General features: G+C 51.2%; 2 protein-coding genes across 2 annotated transcripts; one reads left to right on the forward strand and one right to left on the reverse strand.

Annotated features, from left to right (window-relative positions):
• Positions 1–7,661: 7,661 nt before the first annotated feature.
• Positions 7,662–11,335, forward strand: LOC100907801 (transcriptional regulator ATRX homolog). Its single transcript, XM_029111497.1, has 3 exons — positions 7,662–8,990; positions 9,136–9,971; positions 11,260–11,335. Exons 1-3 carry the CDS (start codon positions 7,662–7,664, stop codon positions 11,333–11,335), a joined length of 2,241 nt encoding a protein of 746 aa, XP_028967330.1.
• Positions 11,336–16,817: 5,482 nt separating this feature from the next.
• On the reverse strand, positions 16,818–19,207 carry LOC100907941 (gastric triacylglycerol lipase). The gene is made up of 8 exons (XM_003743394.2): positions 19,180–19,207; positions 18,987–19,072; positions 18,585–18,904; positions 18,338–18,488; positions 18,017–18,127; positions 17,729–17,905; positions 17,459–17,614; positions 16,818–17,257 (listed from the first exon to the last, which is right to left on the reverse strand). The coding sequence occupies exons 1-8, from the start codon at positions 19,205–19,207 to the stop codon at positions 16,910–16,912; spliced, it is 1,377 nt and encodes a 458-aa protein (XP_003743442.2). The 3' UTR covers positions 16,818–16,909.
• Between the last annotated feature and the right edge of the window lie 1,687 nt (positions 19,208–20,894).

Here is a 20,894-nt window from a genome sequence, read left to right on the forward strand (position 1 = left end):
AAGATCGTGTGCGCCATGAATGGACAATTTTTCTGCCTCTCGCAGAGTCTGTGGCTCAGAGGCTTGTCCGTCGTCTTCTGGATGTCGACACTAGTCCTTTGGTTTTCTTGGCTCCTTGAAACTCTGAAACGGAATGTCTTGCTGCAGGAGGAACCGCTGAGTTTAGCACAAATAATTATGCTTCCTAACGCCATCTTGTTCTCTATGGTTTGTCTATATTGGAGACTTTTATTCATTATCAAGAATGAGAACATCCGACTCCTTCTGCAGAAACGTGGCCGGCGTATCCGTGACATGGCCGCCTACCTTGTATGTCTGCCGTGCATACAATGGCTCCAGATGGAGAGATACATTCTTGCGAGCGAGTGGTCTTCACGTTTCACGAGCCTGTGCGCATTCTATTTCGACTTCCACGCTTCGACATTTTTCCTCGTCTACGACGATGCCATCTGTAATATTCTGGAGATTCAGCTCAAGCTGGAGACGGCGATGGGGGCAACGACGTGCATGAACGCGCCAGATATCCTATCTCGGAAGTATGAAATTCGAGAGCTCATCCGTCAGGTAAATCAGCTCTTCGCAACTCCTCTAGCGCTGCTCCATTGTCGAATTGTGATAGCCGTTCTGTTCATGTTCACTCGCTTGCTGGACGAAGCTTCGACAACCCATGAAACCATCAACCTCGTCCTGTACCAATTCTTTGTCATTCTCATGCACTGTTGTCTCGCTCGGAGAACTTCGAGGGTCGCCGCGCATAACGTCGAGCTCGAATCCTCCCTCATCGAGCGTTCCTCGGAAGGGCATCACGTGGAGTTTGCTAATCTCCTTTGTGCGCTTCGGTTCCGAGAAGAACTGGATTTATTGCGAGTGGCCTGTTTTCCGCTGGACATCGCGAATCTCCTGAGGTTCCTAGCTTTCAGCGTCACTTGCGTGGCCGTGATCCTTCAATTCGACTACAGAGTGGTGAAGTCTCTGTCCCGCCTGAGCTCACGTCCTTAACTACTGCTCCGAAGGAAACCGATTGCCTCAACTCCGAGAGACTCTAAAAGTCCGAAAGGTGTACTGGCGGATCGTGCGGAAGTCTCACTCAGTGCTTTTCGGAACTCCCGAGCGATTGCTGTGTGCTACAGGGGTTCTTGTTTCCGCTCCGGATCGTAGCTTCGTCCGGTTAGAGCGATATACCTAGGTGTGGTGAGCCCGTTTCACCTTGTTCGATCGGGACGATCAGGGATATACCCCGAGTAGAGTATATTCGCCGGTAGGCAGTCTGCATCAGAAGCGAGTGCATGAGGGAAAGAGGCGTGGCACCCAATCCCGGCGATCTGTTCTGAACGCACTGTTCCGGTCAAGCCGAGACGTCATATTCGGTCTCTTGTACAAGTCGTGCGACCACCGAGATTCGTCAAGGCCACCAACTCAAGAAGACGAGATTTCCCGATTCGCATCGATCCGGATAATGGCAATTCTTCGTCCGAGACCAGCCGAGGACTCGTCAACCGTAGTTTCGATCTGCTGATGAAACCATCTTGCGAGGCGCAGAGTCGGCGGGAGTGAATTACTGGAATAAAATGCGCTAGAACTAAGCATCCTGCGATTGATTCGAACAAGATCCCGGTCAACGATCTGACGTGCTCCGCGGTAAGCTAATGCGGCGTTCACGACACCGAAGGATACGGAAAGAGGCTTCTACGATTCTCGACATGGTGATGAAGATCTCATGCACCCTCAACGGGCAGTTCCTGCTCATCTCGCAGAACATCCATCTCAAGGTCGTTTCTATTCTGCTATGCACTTTCACGTGTGTTCTGTGGTGTTGCTGGACTTTCGAATTCATGAGACAAGGTTTCATCTTGGGAACGGAACCGATTAATCTCACAGAACTGATAATGCTGCTTGAAACGGTCCTCTTCTCTGTCGTCTGTGTCTACTGGCGACTCATTTTCGTACTAAGAAACGATGAATTCCCAATCCTGATGCGGAAAAGCGGTAGACGCTTCCGAGACACGGCTCCAATTCTCATCTGCGTGATTTTGATACAGGCTCTGCAATTCGAATCCCACTTCCAAGCAGAGAGCTTGGTGTCTTTCTTCATTGAGTTCTGTCAGTTCTTCTTCGATCTACACGCGATGACATTTTTCTTGGTGTTCGACGATGCGGTCAACAACATTCTAAAACTACACATCGAGCTGACGACCTCGATGAAAGCAAATACATACACATACATTAACGAAGTCGACATCGTGCTCCAGAAATTTCGAATACGCAAGTTGATCCGGAAAGTCAACAAGATCTTCGCTGTTCCTCTGACCATGTTTTACACCCAGATCGTTTTGGCGGTCTTAGGCTCGTTCTCCCGGGTCGTAGAGGAACGCTCACAGTTCGACGAAACAATGGGGTTCTTGATATTTCAATTTATTCTGTTTTATCTGTACTTCTCTATAGCCAGAAAGGGATCAGCTGTAATCTCACAGAGTCTGAGTCTCGAATCTTCCGTCATTGACTGGATTGCGAAAAGTCATCACCTGGAATATGCAAACCTTCTCAGTGCTCTCCGTTTCAGAGAAGAATGGGATGTGTTGCAAGTGGGTAGCTTCCCTTTGAGCATAGAGAATTTCTTGAGCTTCCTAGCTTTCTGTATTACATGCGTCGCTGTTATTCTACAATTCGACTACAAAGTTGTAAGATCATTGAGTCTATTGAGCTCAATTACCAATTGAATCTAAATTTTTGGGCAGTTTGAATGCTTTCGGGCTCTCGGAAAATCTCCCAGTTGGGATATGCAACCGAAGGGTAACTCTAGCCGAGCCGAAATCTTCTGAGAAAGTCATTATGGATCACACAATAGATCGCTTGCCGTCCCCCTGCTTTGACACACGGTCGAAGTCAGCAGGCACCGAACGACGATCACGTCGCTGTGTCGTATAATTCCGTGCAGAAAGTATCGATTCGATTCAATCTTCGCCTTGCAAAGTATCCATCGGTTCCGACACCGGTACTCTGTACTTCGACGCCGATTTCGGAATACTCCCCCCTCCTTCGACCGCTTCGAGATTGGAGTCACGAGATGAAAATCAATGCCTGAGAATGGTTGTGCAGGTCGCTCACTGCTGATTATACGGGATGCTGTTCATGTTACTAGATACGGCTGCAGTTTTCACCGCGGCCGATCCTCACTCGCTCAACATTCTGCTGTCGCTGACCTCGCGATAGAAGTCGCGCATGACGCTCACGCTTGGTGAGAGGAATGTCCCGTTTCATAAGTCGAGGTAATCCTACTTGGCATCTGTGAAACACACTTTGGTCCAAAGGTTCGCTATCGATGAAATTCGGTCGATCTTCGGGGTTTCCCAACGACGCGGTTCCGAAACTCAACGAAATGGGGAACTCGAGCTACAAAATGGATCGGAAAGACGGTGACGGACTTCCCGATAAAACAATTCGGCTCCTGTGTGCCTCGGCTGGGATGTTTTTCAATCTATCAAGAAACCCCTGGCTGAGGGTTCTGGCCGTCCTCATATGGTGCGCGACCTTCGTCATGTGGTGCTTCTGGCTTCTTGAATTCGCGCGAATGGAAAATTTCTCGACGGCGGAGCCGCTCAATCTTGCCGGCTTGATCATGCTGCCAGAATTGATAGTGTACACCATCATGTGTTTATATTGGAGGCTGCTCTTCATTTTGAAAAACGATGATTTCGAAAATCTGCTCCAGAAAAGCGGCAGACGTTTCCGCGATATGGCCGCTATTCTAGTATGCCACGTTTTCATACAAGGATTGCGAATCGATCGACTTTCCGGGAGCTACGACTCGGTCTCATTCTTCACGGGAGTGTGCTTTCTGTACTTCGATCTCCACGCAATGACATTTTTCGTGCTCTTCGACGACGCGATGAATCATATACTCAAACTACAGACACGATTGAAGACCTCGATAAAAACAATGAAACATTTCTGCGCAGCTGACATCGTTTCCCAGAAATGTATGATCCGGAAAACGATCCAGAGGGTGAACTCGATTTTCGCGGTGCCACTCGCCGTCTTCTACAGTCGAGTGGTCATGGCAGTTCTATTCACGTTTTCCAGGGTAGTGGAAAAACGCTCGACCATCCGTGAGACGGCGAATTTCATGTCGTTACAATTCTTCCTCATTGTCACCCACCTCCTCTTGGCGAAAAAGGCCTCGAACGTCATCGCGCTCTGTGTCAAGCTCGAGTCACTTGTTATGAGGCGAACTGCGGCAGCCTATCACCCAGAGTGCACGAATCTTCAGGACGCGCTGAACTTCAGAGAGGAATGGGATGTTCTACGAGCAGCGTGTTTCAATCTGAGCACTGCGAATTTCCTGCGATTTCTAGCTTTCTGCATCACATGCACGGCCGTGATTCTTCAGTTCGACTACAAGGTGTTGCGGGCTCTATCTCGCCTGAGCTCGCTACCTCCGAGTCCCTCATGATTGCAGCATACAGCAGAAACAAACCTCTTGCTGGAGCGGCAATTCGTAGGGAAGCGCTATGTCTAGTCCTCTGCTGAGCTCGATGTTCAATGGCGGTGAAAAGCTCGCCCTGCGACGGCGACGGGTCGGGCGACTGCGGGGAGTGCATGGAGTCCCCTGAAATGAATAAAATTTCGCGCCTGTATTCGCGACGCTTACCTCCGGCTTGTTCTGTTTCTTATGAATTGAATCAATAGGGATCGGATATGGTGAGCCCAGGCAGAGAGAATAATTTGAAGGCCAGGCTTCGATGCTCTGCCGCGGGTCAAACTGATCGACGATCCGACCCGATAAAGCTTTCTAGCAGGGCACATAGCAGTATCTAGCCCCGCTGAGAGCCAACGTTCTCGACGTAAATACAGAATACTCTGATTTGATATCAAGCAGGGGCGGAAACCTATATTAGGGGGAGGGGCGTGCTCCTAGCGTCCGTTCAGAGGACAGAATAATCTATGTAGAGACTGGATGAGCAGTTGCTCTCCCTGAACTTTCGGAGTCCTCTGCCCGAGATCGCGGCACTGATGATAGCATTATCTGATCGGAAATAGGCTTTAGCTCCTAGCAATCGCTCGACCAAACGGAGTTGTGAGATTGTTCTCTGCTCATGCAAATTTGAGACCAAGTAGCCCCATGCCTCCTCACGAGCGATATCTCAGTAAACATCCCGGGGCATAGGAGCTCATTCAACTCAGGAACATTCGAATGCTGGTGGCTTTTTCCGGATCGGGCGTCTCTCCGCGTTGCAGCATGACTATCAACAAGGAGGTCGGGGACGTCCATCCAGGTCTAGCCCAAGAGGATTCCGAGAACAAAGAACTAGTCCGAGAACGACTTGCTCCTAAAAATTGCCGAACCATCCACAGTGAGTACTTTCCCCGTCTTCGAAAATGACTGAAACCAGCAGTCTGAAGGTCGAGGCGTATGATCTCGTCCAATCATATGACGAGTCGTTCGTGTGGTCAATCAGCATCACTCCGATATCCGAAGCCCGCGCACTCCCGAGCTAAGAGCACTCAATCGCTATTAGTCTCGAGAAACTTTTGTGAATTCCCCCGATAGAGTCGTCGTCCATCACTCCGATCTGGATGGGTTCGAGATTCGATCCCCCCTACCCTCGAGCGTGGCTTTTGGACTTACCCTCGGACGATTCGGCGCTGAAATCCAGCGCTCGTTGGCTTTCATTGGATGCCGGTATTCTCACGGCTCACGATGCTCACTCGGAGAACCGATCTCAACCGCTGCGAGGCGAAGGACGAGGAATTTTCCCCGATGTCCGTTAGAGGAAATTTCGATGACTGGTCGGATCAATGGAATCTACGAAAAGTGAACGGCCAGCGCTGGTACGGACCCGATCGCATACTCGGGAAACGCTCGACGTCCGGAGTTGAAGGCGTGGAAGGTTCCCCAATTCCCGACTGCGTGTTCTGGATCGTGTGCGCGATCAATGGACAGTTTTTGGGGCTTTCGAAGAATCCATGGCTCAAGCTCGTATCGTCGGCGACGCTCTTCGCGAACGTCGTCCTTTGGTGCTTCTATCTCTTCGAGTTCCTGAAACGAGACATCTTTTTCAGAGAGGAGCCGCTCAACCTCGCTAAGTTGATCACCGTGGTCAACGTGGTCTTTTTCTCCTTAGCCCGCATGTATTGGAGGCTGCTCTTCATCCTCAGAAACGACGATTATCACCGCGTCCTTCAGAAGCGCCGCACGAGGTGTTCCCGTGACATGGCTCTCACTCTCTTCTGCGTAACGTCGATTCAGGTGTTACACGTAGAGCGATGCTTCGCGGCGAGGAACGGTACGGCACGTTTCATCGAATTGTGCTTTCTGTACTTCGATTTCAATGCTATGACATTTTTCGTCCTGTACGAGGATGCTATCAACAACATTCTGAGAGTCAACGCTGTCTCGGCCTTCGTGGGGGAAACGTTCTCACCGTTGAATCCGATGCGCATCATCTCTCGGAAATGCAGAGTTCGGAAACTGATCGGGAAAGTCAACGAGCTCTTCGCCTTGCCTCTCGCGGTGTATTATTGCCAGATAGTAATGATCGTTATCTTCACGTTTTCTCGGATGTTAGAGGAAAAGAACACAATCCGGGACACGTCGATCTTCAGCGCCCTACGATTGTGTCTGATTGTCGTGATTTTCCACATAACCAAGAAAAGTTCTGCCGTCGCCGCGCTCAGCGTCGAGCTCGAATACCTGGTCGTCAGACGGATCTCTGGCGGAAATCACATGGATTACGTGAATCTTCTCAAAGTGATCGCATTCAGGGACGAATGGGATGTTTTGCAAGTAGCCTGTTTCGCTTTAAGCGTCGAAAATCTGCTCAGTTTCCTGGCTTTCTGCATCACATGCGTCGCAATGGCTCTACAATTCGACTATAAAATGGTGAGAGCCCTGGGACATCTAGGTTCTCTCTTGCCATGAATGGAGTCAGTCGGCTCCAATGTCAGCGTAGAGCGGGGTCGGAGCTCCGCGCTGCTCCCGGATATCCGACAGACGTTTCAAGCTGAGAGGGAAAGCTGCTCCCCTCTAGAGGAGCATCGACCAGCACAGGGAAGGCAGCCGACACCTTTATCTGAGGATGAGCGCGCAGAACTCGGGGGAGAAGCGGGTAACAAAAAAACATCAAAACCTGTTGGAGAATGCTCGCCAGCGGTATCTGGGAAGCGATAGGCCAAATCTATCGTAGGCCAATGATCGGCACCGCCGATCGCGTCGTTGAGGCCCGAGGAACGACGGTCCTGCTTGTTTCGCGTTTTGTCAAGCGTCTCCTACACCTTCCATTGTCCGAAAACACGCTCATGGGACAGAGCCTCGAGCTCGAACATGCGCCCATGATTCCAACGGTTCACGGTCATCCATCATGGTACGCGGATTCCCTGTGGGTAAAACGCTTCGGGGAGAATGAGACGCTCCGCGAGTAGCCTCTTCCCCGTTGAATACCGTGAATTCTCTGAGATTTATAGCATTCTGCACAAGTTGCGTCGCTATAGCTCTCCAATTCGACAACAGGATTCGAGCTCTCTGTCTCGTACATTCGTTCTTTCCATGGAAGAGACGGTATTCGGTTCGTGGGGAATGATAGGAGATTTGACATGCGAGCACAACGAAGTGCACAAGATAATGATAGAGGCGGTCAGAACCCCGAGCCCAATCGAAACTACCGATGATCAAACTCGATGTCAATACTGAGGAGTCAGCGTCAAACGAAGATCATACCGATACTACCGTTCAAAAATTTTCGTGCGTTCTCGAGCACGGTGCTGGGGACGACAAGGCTCCCGTGGAGGTCGACAGAGCGCTCGTTCAATCGATGAAACCCCATCAGATCGAAGGCGTAAAGTTCGCTTACAATACGATCATCGGATCCGTCGCTCATGTCCGTAGAGGCGGTATCGGTTCCGGAGCCATTTTGGCTCACTGTATGGGATTGGGCAAGACCTTCACAAGCATCTGTTTCCTACACACAATTCTGACCAACGAAATTCTCAGTTCGCACATTCGTAAAGTCATTGTTCTCTGTCCATGCAATGTCGAACTCAACTGGGCGAAAGAAATCAGGGAATGGATCGACGGGAACGACCGAGTTGAGGGAGAGATCGAGACCCACGAGTTCCGTCACGCGAAGACCACTGGCGACCGCATGGAAATGCTCAGATCGTGGCACGAAAAGGGAGGAGTCCTCATCATGAGTTACTCAATGTTCAGGATAATGACCCAAATGCAATCGAAGCTGAAAGTACTGAGGCAGCGAATACTTCTCAATCCCGGAGCTGACCTCGTGATTTGCGACGAAGGCCATATCATCAAAAATTCCAGAACTCAGCTTTCGAAGCTTCTGAATTCAATAAAAACGCGACGGCGACTCATCTTGACGGGGACCCCTCTCCAAAACAACATGATCGAGTATTATTGCATGATGAATTTCGTACGACCCGACTCGCTCGGTACCCGAGCGGAGTTCAACGAGCGCTTCGTGAAACCGATCACGCTCGGCCAGGAGGCGGACGCCGACAAGAGTGTGGTGAGGAAGATGAAAGCGCGAGTTCATGTACTGAACAAAGCGCTCAGCGAGACCGTGCATCGTTGTGACTACAGTCATTTGGCCCCACATCTACCGAACAAGATCGAATACGTGATTTCAATCCATCTCTCAAAATTGCAAACGAAACTGTACCGGCGGTATTTACAAGGTATTGGCTCGAGGAGGGTCACGATCCGAGGAGACTCGCAAGGAAGCTTCCTCCAGGACTACCATGTCCTGAAAATGGTGTGGTCACACCCCTACCTACTGTTGGAAAGTGAGAAAAGACGAAAGAAGGCGATCGAGGCGGACAGAGGCCCGGACGATGCTTCCGGAACGGACTCCGAGTCCGAGATCGACGCTACTGAAGATTCCCGCAGCGAAGACTATAGACGAGTCGTTCGGGCTTACGAAAGACGGAGTAAACGAAAAAGGAATCGGATAGCTGAGAGTTCGGAGTATCGTTCAGAGGTGACGATCGGAGCAAGAATCGATGGCCACAAATGTGGGCAACGGAGGACAATGATGCATCCCTCTCACCATGAAACACTTTATTTTTCTGAGCTCGGCACAGTCCTTCGCTGTGGAAAAGACCGATAATGAAAGACTCTTACAGGACGATTCATCGTGGTGGCGTCCTCACGTGGTCGGGAAAGTCGAGAATCTATTGAAACTGGATCTCTCGTCGAAATTCCAAGTCGCAATGAATATTCTCAGAGGATGCCAGCTCGTCAGGGATAAAGTGATCCTGTTCAGCACGAGTCTTCTCTCGTTGGACGTCTTCGAGCGGTATTTGGAGCTCGAGCGGTATTCGCGCATGGGAGGAGCTCCCAAGCATGCCGTTTCTCGACGTTGGGAGCGCGATGTGGATTATTTTCGAATAGACGGGAACACTTCCGTAGCAGCCCGTGAGAGATACATCGATCAACTTAACGACTCGGACAACGAGAGGGCTCGCTTGCTTCTGGTGAGCACGAAAGCCGGCGGTATCGGAACGAACATGACGGGCGCCAATCGAATTATCGTAGTCGACGTCTCATGGAATCCATCTGACGATATCCAAGCGATTTTCCGGACGTACCGTTTCGGCCAGAAGAAACCTGTCTACGTCTACCGTCTGATAGCTCATGCCACCATGGAAGAGAAGATCTACCACCGTCAAGTGGATAAATTAGCGCTAGCCTCGAGTGTCGTCGACAAGAAGCACCTCGAGCGTCATTTCAAAAAATCGGATCTCAAAGCCATGTACGAGTTCAAACCAGAGAAAAAAGACAAGAGAACGCTGGCCCTCCCGAAAGATCGCGTATTGGCGGAAACTCTGATGAATTGCAGAGGAGCCATTCAGGCTTATCACGAGCACGATTCTTTCCTGCGCAAAGACGTCGAGGTCGAGCTGACCGACGCGGAACGAAAACAAGCTTGGCTGGAGTATGAGCGGGAGCGACAGAGTGAGTTCTTCTCCCCAGCATGTCGGGCCAGCCGCCATGTCTCACCCGATGGAGAGTAGGCTCTATGCGTCCCATGCCTGCGTGATTCAGGCTCCCAGTAGCGCAGTCCGCCTGAATAATAAATAATCGAACCTTCCGCAGGTGATCTGCGCGGCCGTTCCCACAAGCAGACACGGTCACAGCAAAGTGATTCGTCTGCGGGAAGAGGCTCAATGCATCGATGGGATTTCCTTACGGATCTTCGAAGACCCTCCTTGGTCGAAATGAACCCTCGCCCCCCTCAGAAGCCTGAAGTGGCATGAGCGCAGGCCGAAAACTCCTCCTTCGGGCAGTTATTGGATACTGCGGCATGGGGACTGACAGCCCCACTGAAAAATTCTAAGAAAAATCCGTCGTGAGGACGTGCGTGTAGAATGCGCCTATGTCAGATAACATGACGTCGATGATGACCGCTCTAAAATCATTATTTGATCCCCTGTCTGACTCCAGGGAGGTTCCAAGGCTAGTCAGTAGGCTATGTTCATCATCAAGACTCTCTCTCTCTCTCTCTCATCATCGGCTCTCTCTTCTCGACTGTCTCGCACGGTAAATAACCCGCAAGCCGGGCACAGCCGTAAGTGAGGTAGACCTGGAGTTCCACGAATCCCGTCGTTTTCGCACGCAGCATCCCCTGCTCATCAGAGCGCGGAGCCGCAGTGTCTCCGGAGCGGGGGCGGGGAAGGAAAGACGTATCGCCCGCGAATCGCTTGGATACTGCCCTATCTGCGGCAGATATTTGCGACGGGAAAGTCGCGCTAGCAATTGGGCGTTCGATGACCGTGGCCTGCACAGTTCCGCAGGGCCTGGACCACAATGTTCCTCCCTCGCATCGAATGGCGCCACATTCGACCTGATGGAATTCCAATCCGGAATTCAAACAGTCACAGTGAAGAACCGCCCAATATGAGACTGTTTGCGGTTAGTATATTTCGCCGCAGTCATGGAGAATCGTATCGATTCCGGGTCCAGGCATGGCATGGGAGGGGACAGGAGTGGCCTAGTCCCGGAATAGTTCCTTAGTCAGCGCCAGCGGGTCCATGCATCCTGGTTCCACTCACCCTGAAGTTTCCAAGAAATATCTAACTAGGTACTGCATGCGACTTTCAATGACGTATTCGTTGCCTCGTTCAGCGCTCGAGCTGATATTCCATTGCCTGTCCAGCGCTGTTCTTGAACTCTGAGTGCTATTCGCTTGAGTTCGATTGTACATATAATGACTGCTTTGCGCGGCTTCGGGCACAATACATCCTCAGAACATTCCTGACAAACCCTAATGTCAGATCCACAATAGGCTCCGATTGTCAGACTTTTCGCGTCGCGGTAGCTTGACTCGAAATCGATTGCGGCGTCGTGTGTTCCAGCCCCAACCTAGGGAATCGCTTTCCGAGAAGAAGGGCAAGGCATCGATTCGAAAGTTCCGCCCAGCGGTCTCCTTCGTTGACTACCAAGACACCGACCCTGGAGAGGCTGGATGTTCGGATTATAGTTCTCGGCGAGCGACTCTCGCTCCTAAGCTCCGCATTCGGTCGAGATTCATGAATTCATTGGAGTGACTCCTGGGTCCCTCAACCCCCAGGGTCATCGGACCGATGCGCTCGACAACACGGAACAAGCATTCACGGCGACTTTCCGCAACCGACGGCCTCTGTCTCGGATCGACTCATTGCTCCCGTTGGAGACTCATCTGTTTCGTGCTCTCATTCGCCGAAGCCTCTCTCTATTACGGAGGTCTGACGGCGTACGTTCATTCGAAATTGACGAACCAGGCCGAGAGACTCAGCTTAGGCCTAGCCGCGAACCTCTTTGTCATGAGCATAACGCTTTCCGGCTCTCTGTATTGGAGAGTATCGCTCATCCTCAGAGACGACCATTTCGACTTCGTCCGGCAGAAACTCGATCGATGCTCCAAAGATGTACTTTTATTCGTTTTTTGCAATTTCTCCCATTTCGTCTTCACCCTCTGGATCGTCTTCAGACGAGAGGACTGGCCTTCGCGGCTCTCCTCGATCGCTTTCCTCTTCCACAATATTCGGAGGACGAACTTTTCGATTCTTTGCAATGGCGCAATAGTGAATATTCTGAAGCTTCAAGAGGACCTCCGTCTCTCGATCAAATGTCCCAATACCTCAGCGGCAAGGGAGGACTGGCTGCGTCAGAGATGGCAGATACGAGACCGTGTGAGCCAATGCAATCAATTTTTCGGGATCCCGCTGACGGTGTTCTATTCACACACGCTCATGTTGGTCATATATTGCTTCGATCATCTTCTCGCCTTAGAATCTGACCCAGGCAGGATCGGCTTCCTCTCCGCATGTCTGCTTGGTGACTCCATATTGATTATCTTCATAGTCCGGAAATGTGCGAGAGTCAGGGAACAGAATCTCGAAATCGAAGGTGAGTTGATCAAGATGAGCCTGCTTGAAGGTAACCTCTCTCGGATCGACAGAAGTCTTCTCGCGGTATTCCGTCTGCGAGATGAATGCGATGCACTGAAGGTCGCTACATTCACAATTGATATGCATAGTTTTATCAAGTATGTGTCATTCTGCATTACCCTCGTCGGCGTTGTCTTTCAGTTCGACCACAGAATTATAGGATACATAAATTCTTTGGGCGATCAAACCTGAATCGGATAGCCCAGAGACAAATAGAGAGCCGGTACCGACTTTAAATAAAAAATGTGTCATTCGTTTTCGATCGAAGAATCATATTTGTGGCGCCCATCGGGCTTCCTGGCCCCTGGCGAAAATGCTAAGCGGAGAGCTGAGCTCTACGTCTTCCGATTTTCGCTGCTAATGCATGAAACAGAGTCATCTGAGTGAAAACATCCACATGAGGCCAGAATCGGGGTTGCTCTGATCTCGGAGCAATCGTTCTCCCGCAGCCGGACCCTGAATCGGAAGTAGAGCTATGCTCCGTTTGGGAGCCTTCGAAAAGAAGAACATTCATGAATAAATTCATTCACCGCATTCCCGTCCAGGAAGTCGCACCTTTCAGAGGGACTTGGACGCTCTTTCCATTCTATCTGTAGGCTCCGGCCAGATGAATTCTGTTCAATATTCGCTGGAGCTCGCTGTGTCATGTACACCCCCTTCCCCCGCTTGAGACTCTCGACAGAGCCTGAAAGAAGAATTCCTCCCACAATGCGATCTACTTGTCAGACCCTCCGTAACCGAATCCACGGCGATCCGAGATGGATCACGGTGGATTGTGTCTCACCCCCGATCTCAATCGTTCGAATAATATCGTGAATAGGAGCTCGGAATCGATCCGGGAGTTCCGTCTTCTGAGTTCTTTGGATGACACACAACCCCGGTACCTCTGCCGATGACTCGGGCCCTCGCCAGAACATTGGCATCCAACCGGCGATCTCATGCCGGATCTCGCTGTCGGTCCCTGATCGGATGAGTCGATCGCGCGGAGCTGTGCGATCCATGATTCAACGCTTGATGCGTCTAATGACAGTGGACAATTTCTTCTGGGCTTTCTGCGCCATTGATGGCCTCTTTCTGGGAGTAGCGCGCAACTCTCGTTTGAGACACCTTTGCTATGTTGTCTTCTTCCTTAAGACGGCCATCTACTGTGGAGGCTTCATAACTTACGTGACTGCGAGGCTTCCCTCAAAAAGAGAGAGGTTGAGCCTGACTTCATCCGCGGACTTCGTGCTCATAGGCATCACTCTGTTTTCCGCCCTGTATTGGAACATGAGTTTCATCAGGAAGAACGACCGCTTCGAGTTCGTCCTGGGGGGAAGCGGTCGATGCTTGAGGGACGTGAGCCTAACCGTTCTGTGCAACTCATCCCATTTGGTTTTCACCCTCTGGAGCATCATCGGGAATGAAGATCGCCTCTTACGGGTCTCCTCTGTCGCTTTCCTGTCCCACGCAATCTGGAGGATAAGCTCCATAATTCTGTACCACGATGCTGTCACGAACATCCTGAGTCTGCAGGAGAACCTCGAATTCGCGCTCACAAACCCAAATATCTCAGGTTTCAGGGACGCTGTACTGAGCCAAAGGAGGCGGATAAGGGATCTTGTGAGAGAAACGAATCAATTATTCGCTATTCCTCTGATCCTGTTTCATTTGCATATGCTCATGCTCGTGATATTCTCCTTCAACCAATGCCTCGCTCAGAAGCCTAAGCCGTATATACGCGTTTTCGTCGTCATATGTCTCCTATGTAACTTCATCCTGATTTTCTCCTTGGTCCGGAAATGTGCGAGCATCAGGGAGAAGTATGTGAAAACAGAAGCTCGAGCGATGAGGATGAGCTCAAAGGGAAGCGGCCCCTACAAAATCGACGCGGCTTTAGTTGAACTTCTCCGTGTGCGAGATGATTGCGATATTCTGAAAGTCGCCACGTTCACCATAGATATTCAGAGCTTCCTCAAGTACCTGTTGTTCTGTGTGACCATTGTTGCTGTCGTCCTGCAGTTCGACTACAAGATCATGAGATATATGAATTCTCTGGGCGCCTCGCAGTGAGATTCCGCCCAACAGGGACCATCCGTGAAGTCTCTTGGAGAGCCGAGGGCATCATCCATATTGAGGAAAGGGAAATCTGAGTTCCGCTTCCAGAATCATGACCTGAGCTCCCGGCCGTGCGCTCATCGAGGGACCGCCATTCTGGAGCCGTCGGATCATCCGGAGTTCAGCCTACGGAACCGTCATCAAGCGCATTTCCGGATATATCTCGTTCACTGGAGTCCCGCCGAGATGGACGCCTCGTAATAGTGTTGAGATATTTCAGCAAGGGATTTCGAGTGTAGGGAACATTCTGTAAGGGGGACTTTTGTAAATGATACCTGCTGGTGGTGTGGGGATCTCCCCATAGCGAGGACTTTCTGAATGAGGAACTCTCCGCGGTCGGAACTCTTCGGTGGAGGAGCTATGCGTATACGAGACATTCCGCTCAAGGTCGCTTTCATATTAGATATCTCACTCGCACACGGCTGCTAAATAGAGAGGAGCACCTTGCGTTTTTTTGAAGCGCCAGCATGGGACTCTCTGGATATGGTGACTTTCGCGCGAAGATCCAGTCGCCCGGTCCCGAAATATCTTCCTGTATTTTCCTCGAATCGCCCGAAATATGACCGTCTATTCTTGCCCATAGGTACTTCTATCGGCGCAGCGCCGCGGCTACCGGTCGGCGTCACTGCCTGCCCATCAGCCCCACCTCCGTTAGATATTCGTGCATCGGCGGCGACCCGATCGGCTGCTTCTCCTCTTGCGAGTGGCCGTCTCTCTCATAGCCGCTATCGATTCCGTCGATTATTTCGATTGTAGTACCTAGCTGGAGGATAAGTGTTCCACTCGCAGTCCTAGCTGATTCTTGTCCCCGATCAAGGGACGTCAGGGGTCAATCTCGGATCGTCAAGAGATCGAGGATGTCCTGCACAGCTGTACGGAAACTGGAAGCCTCGAGCAACGACGATATGGACGATAAGGGTAGCTCAAGTTCAATATATCGCAGAGCACGCTCTCAGGAGAAGCAAAGCTGGATTCCCGACTCCGGAACCTGAGATCAAACAATGGATTCTCGAACGAAAAACGTAGAAGAGAGCGGTCTAGGGGCGCGACAAACGCGAAAAAACAAGATAGCACGTAGATTAACCGTATCAACCACTTCCGGAGGGTTTCGCTGAGAAGATCGCAGCGTCTTGCGATTCCGTCATCGAAGCCTCGCCAGATATTCCACCGTCAAGTGTTGGCAATATGAACCTCGTCTTGCCGAATAGTCTCGAGCACACTGTCGCATCGGTATAGGTGAGGGAGAGGTCCCTCATCGAAAGATCGTCTCTAACCCCCCCTCCCCCTCCCGAGAATCGTCAATTTCATTGTCTAGCCGTGGGATGCGCTCAACTCAACGGATCGCTACGCTCAAGTCTCCACGCCCGATCCCATTCTTTGGCAACAATTCCAGACTTATAGCATGCAATTTGAATCTGAAAACCGATTTCGTCAGCAGCGCCATGATGTTCTTCACAACCGATCTTACCCGTACACCATTTCTGGGTCCTTGGCCGGAAACTTCCCAAGGTCGGCGGAGATATTATTTGCGAATCTCACAATTGGAGCCACAATCGGCTCCGACAAGAAACAGGGGACCCAATGAGAGGGACGTATGCCGAGAGTCTCGGAGCGGTCAGTATTAGGAACGACGTCATATCTGGCCGGGAATCGTTCGCAGTACGACCGAGGAAATCCGAATCGGCGTTGTCGACGGTGTCCTCGTTCCTCTCTAGGGCGACGTTCTAGCGTCGACTCCACGTCCAGCTTTTTCACCAGTCCCTCCGCGGGGCCCTTCGGCCCTTCAATTTCCAGGGCGGAGTTTTTCGTGAGATATTCGAAGGGTCGTGTGATCCAGGGGAGTTCCTCCAGCTCTTGAAGGACAGCTCCGAAAAACTTATCGAGCTGTTCGGCGAGAACATCCTCCACGGTTTGAAACATTTGTCGGGAGCAACGTGGCTTGGAAACGCGACACGATCCGTTCATCGATGCCTTTAGCTTGTAGCTTTCGCCTCGACTTTCCGATACACGGCGTGTCTGGACTACTCGAATCGCCCTTTCTAAGCCGAGAATGCATGGCTCGCTGGGTATGCCTTTATGGAGGAGCTCTGTTCTGCATGGATACTTTTGTCATTGAATGGAAACCCTGAAATCTGCTCACAATTGGGATTCGTATCTCCTCACACTTCGGCTATGACCGTCCTAACACCCTCGGGAGAAGGCACCAGCGTACACTGGTTTTGGATCGCGTCAAAGGGATCGCGCTCGGCCCCAAACAGAGAGGAAGAACAATATTCGAGCATTCGAGCGATTTACTCAGCATTCGGAGAAGCAGCAAAACTTGAACTTGACGCTAGCTAGTCACGGGATCCTCTTGGGTGCCCCGCTTAAATCATGCTCGACTTTTGGGCTTGGTTGGACAACCGTCTTCGAAAGGCAGGCTTTTCGCAGACCTTGACATTCTCTGTCGGAATACCTTCCTGATCAGACTCCTCGATGATTCTAAGGCGTCGAGACGATCGAGCAAGTGGTCGTAGACGTAGCAACGGGCATCCCAGCCCCACACGGTGTCATGGTGCTCCAACCCGTTTCCGTCTATCATTTTGTAATCAGAATCTTTGATTCCTAAATCCTTGATCAGGGACTGTGCCGTAGCCACCCCAAAGTACTTGTCGTTTTTCGTGAAGTAGTACTGGACAGGGACAGTCACGTCGGAGAAGTTGTATCGCGGCGGTTTCGTCTGCAATATTCACCTCTTGATAATAACCAATTATTGTGGAGCTCAGCGATCAAGATTCGATTCCTTAGTTTGCTTGAAACTCGTCCTCCGGTCGGCGTCGTGGCTAAATTCGTGAGAGAAATGGATCGAGCGACATGCGTCGCGGAGAAGGGGAGCATACATACAGTTTCCCATTGAAATCCCCAGCTTTCTGAATTATACCTTTCCGTATTCCTGCATGTTGGTTTTTCCAGTCTGTGCGACTTCATCGTAGTCCATCTTCTCCCAGACCGATTTGCCGAATTGACGCGCGAACTGATACAGATTCATCGCCGTCACACCCGCAGGATTATGAATGTTGTACAGAGCCTCGCGTGTCTGAAATTGCGAGCAGCTCTTTCGAGGCTCTCGAGTACCGCTCGTCCGATCTGTTGATCCCATTCATTTCCCTGCCAGGGTGTACCCCTCCAGAAAATTGAAAAACTTCCTCACCTGATTGATGTGGGGGTTAGCATTTCCGCCCATCAGGGCTTCCATTAGGCTAGACATCAATTCGCAGAATTCCGGTACTTTGCTGCAGACTGTGCTCTGTATGAACTCCTTGAGAGCTTCGACGCCAGGAATACTCAAATCGAAGAGTTGACGACCGAACAAAGATTCGAACGTTTCCTGCAAATAAATCCAGCGGCTTTTTTCGACAAGGCCCCGTACCGGACATGGCCCTTACGTATCCGGGTGGCCTATACAGAGTCGGCCGAGTATTCCCAGTCACAGACTCACCGGACCCGCCAACGAAGGTATAGTAGGTGCGAGTGAAAAAGACGCTTTCAAGGATTCCGCGGTATCATTTCCGAATCTGATCACCGGAACGAGCGCCGCGTAGAGGAGAATCTGATGAGGAGAAATTCAGACTCAATGAATGACTTCCCGAACTCTCGGCATTTCCGAAGAGCTCTCACGCTTGGAAATGTCATGTCACATCGATTTCGAGGGGAGTGGTAGAGAAAGAAGGAATATTCCGGGGGGGGGAGCTCCGAAACTTCTCTTTCAGCAACGAAATCCAGAATTCGAACTCAAACTGAAAATGAGGGTTGCCCTTGCCTTATCGTCGTATTTCTTGTTCTCAGACAAGGCGGCGAACAAGGTGGTAGCTCCCATCGACTGCCCGATGAGATATACTTTCTTCTGCCCGGTGACCTGGAGTACTTTATCCAGAGCAGCGGGAAAATCGTACTCGGCCATATATTGCCACCTGAGAGTAGCCAGGATACCGGTCGGAGGAAGGCTCGAACGATTCAGAGAAATACGCGGTCAGTCATTGAAAAATCGGATTGCTACACGGACTCACGTTGCGCGATAGAAGTCGGTTGCATTGGGTTTTGTGGCCCTTCCGCCCTTGATCATCTTGTCACTGAATTTATTCGCTCTGTAATTGATCGCCCAGACGTCGTAACCGCGATCGGCCAGCATGAAAGCCAAGCTCTCATTCCGCGGATTGACCATGAAGTCAACGGAAGAACAGGCGCAACCGTGCGAGAGGAGCACAGGCGCTGAGAGGGACTTCTTGAAAGTCTTCATGTTCCGGACTCGATGAAGCTGGAGGACCCAGCCATCGGCTGTCACGGCATCCACAGATTCCAAAGTCATTCCGTGTAGAGCAGCATAACCCTTCTGGGTGGATCTCGTTATCAGAGTTTCTCCTGCATAGATGCGACGTAGAGCACGATGCAGTATAGAATTAATCCCTCACCAGATTCGTTCTGTTGAGTAGGTCCAATTCTTGGTCAAGCCGGAAAGCTGATACCGAGCAAACAGTCACGGCGAGTACCAGGATATCTGAAGAGAGGGAATTATAGAATTTCTTAGGAGCTAGACTCACGATTCCGTGCATCATTATTCGCCATCAACGCCGGTTAGAACTTCGAGAAAATCAGGAGACTCACATCCTTTGACATTTCTCTCGGACGCCATTTCCAAGCGTGAGAGCTCTTCGGAAATGCCGAGAGTTCGGGAAGTCATTCAATCGACGTTGGTACATCGCTGTGCGCTCCATTGAACCGTCAACGTTGTTGACATCTCAATGGTCCGATCCAGACTTCTTTTCCTGTCCGCTATGGTCCACGGAAAGACAGGCGTTAGAACGAAGCAGCAGATCTGTGGAAACAACGGAAGTTCTCGCGTCACTGCGGCACAATGATCAAGTTCCTTTCTAAGAATGTCCCGACATCCGGGATCTCTCCAGCTTTATGGAATGGGCTAGCAGGGACTCCAGCAGAAAACGACTTTGAGTTCATCGTGCGCTCAGAAAGACCAAGTCAGGGGTGGAAGCCGTATTCACACGCAGCTTACGTCGCGTCCTCACTCAGGAGGCGCCCTCTCGCACGGCTTCCGCGGCTATTCCCTCGGAAAATATTCACCATTACAATCCTATGAATAGGCGCTTTGGAGTTGGTCCTCCGGAATCCGAATTCTCATTCTCCCTCGCTCCGAGCGCTTCGATTTCCCGATAGCGAATCTCTCGCCAATCGTTGTGCATACCATTAGCTCAATCCCACCCCGACCGTTGTGCGGCTGCTGAGTGCCGCTCAGGATTTACCATCTGCTGTTCGAGTGCAGAATTCGTTTACGTTTCATGCTTCGCTTCCTTCAGATGGGCAGAAACCTGGAGCAAGTTCGAGTGCCATTACGGATTATTATCTGCCCTGTAGGCGCACTGACGAAGCTGAAGAGAGAGACGATTCCTGTAGCCCTCGAACGAACGAACGGACGGACATGTCCCTGATGCTCAAGACTGTCTCGTCGCGTAAGTCGATTGCTGCACCCAATATTCCGAAAATCACGAGAAATTGAGCGGAACTTGAGTGTTTCAATCGATAACAGCACATGAGGTCGAGACGTGACAGGGGGAAACGTGAGATCTGAATAATTCAGCAGAATCAGGAGCTCGGGAAGCCTCGTAAGCCGGATCCTCGTGGGGACCCGGCGGGGAGCAGGCGCCTGACTGATGCGAATCCTCAGGTTTCACTTTTCGCGAACGAGGAGAGATATAAGGGTAGCGCGAATTCCCGCAATCCGTGATTTGTGCAGAAAGACGCGGAGAAGGAGCTCATGAGCGGAAGCGGGGTCCGACGGACAAGCGGTGGGTATGTTTAGAGTTACCGGCCGAATCAAACAGACACGAAACGTACGCCGAGCTCGGTCCGCGCGCGAGTGATAGACGTCTTTATTGTTTTCCTCCGAATGCTATCGGTTCCCGCTAGGCGGCGCTATCTCGATCTCCATCTACGGATTCTACATTCTCCCCTCCATCGGAACTCGAATCGAAGTCACTATCTACAAGGAGTCGTTTACATTCGGTTCCGCTCCCCAGACTGTTGTCGCTCACTCTAGACCTTTTCAGTCCCCTGGGCGAGAAGCCGCCGTCCTCGTCATTCACGTCCATCCATTCCTCCGAAGTGTCGGACCCGAGATCCGCTCTCCTGAGCGACATGGGTGGACTCGGCGAGAGAGGCGATTGGACGTTTGTTCCCGCTTTTGATGATTTCGGCGTGCTTGTCTTCCCTCCCTCTCCCTGGGAGTGTTCTCCGACGGTGGACGAGTCGCCGCACGGGGCGAGCCTGTCGGCGTGCCATACTCTCCCATCGTCCAACTTGAAGGC

The sequence above is a fragment of the Galendromus occidentalis genome, unplaced genomic scaffold (genome assembly GCF_000255335.2).
Source record: "Galendromus occidentalis unplaced genomic scaffold, Mocc_1.1 scf7180000077443, whole genome shotgun sequence".
NCBI lineage: Eukaryota > Metazoa > Arthropoda > Arachnida > Mesostigmata > Phytoseiidae > Galendromus > Galendromus occidentalis.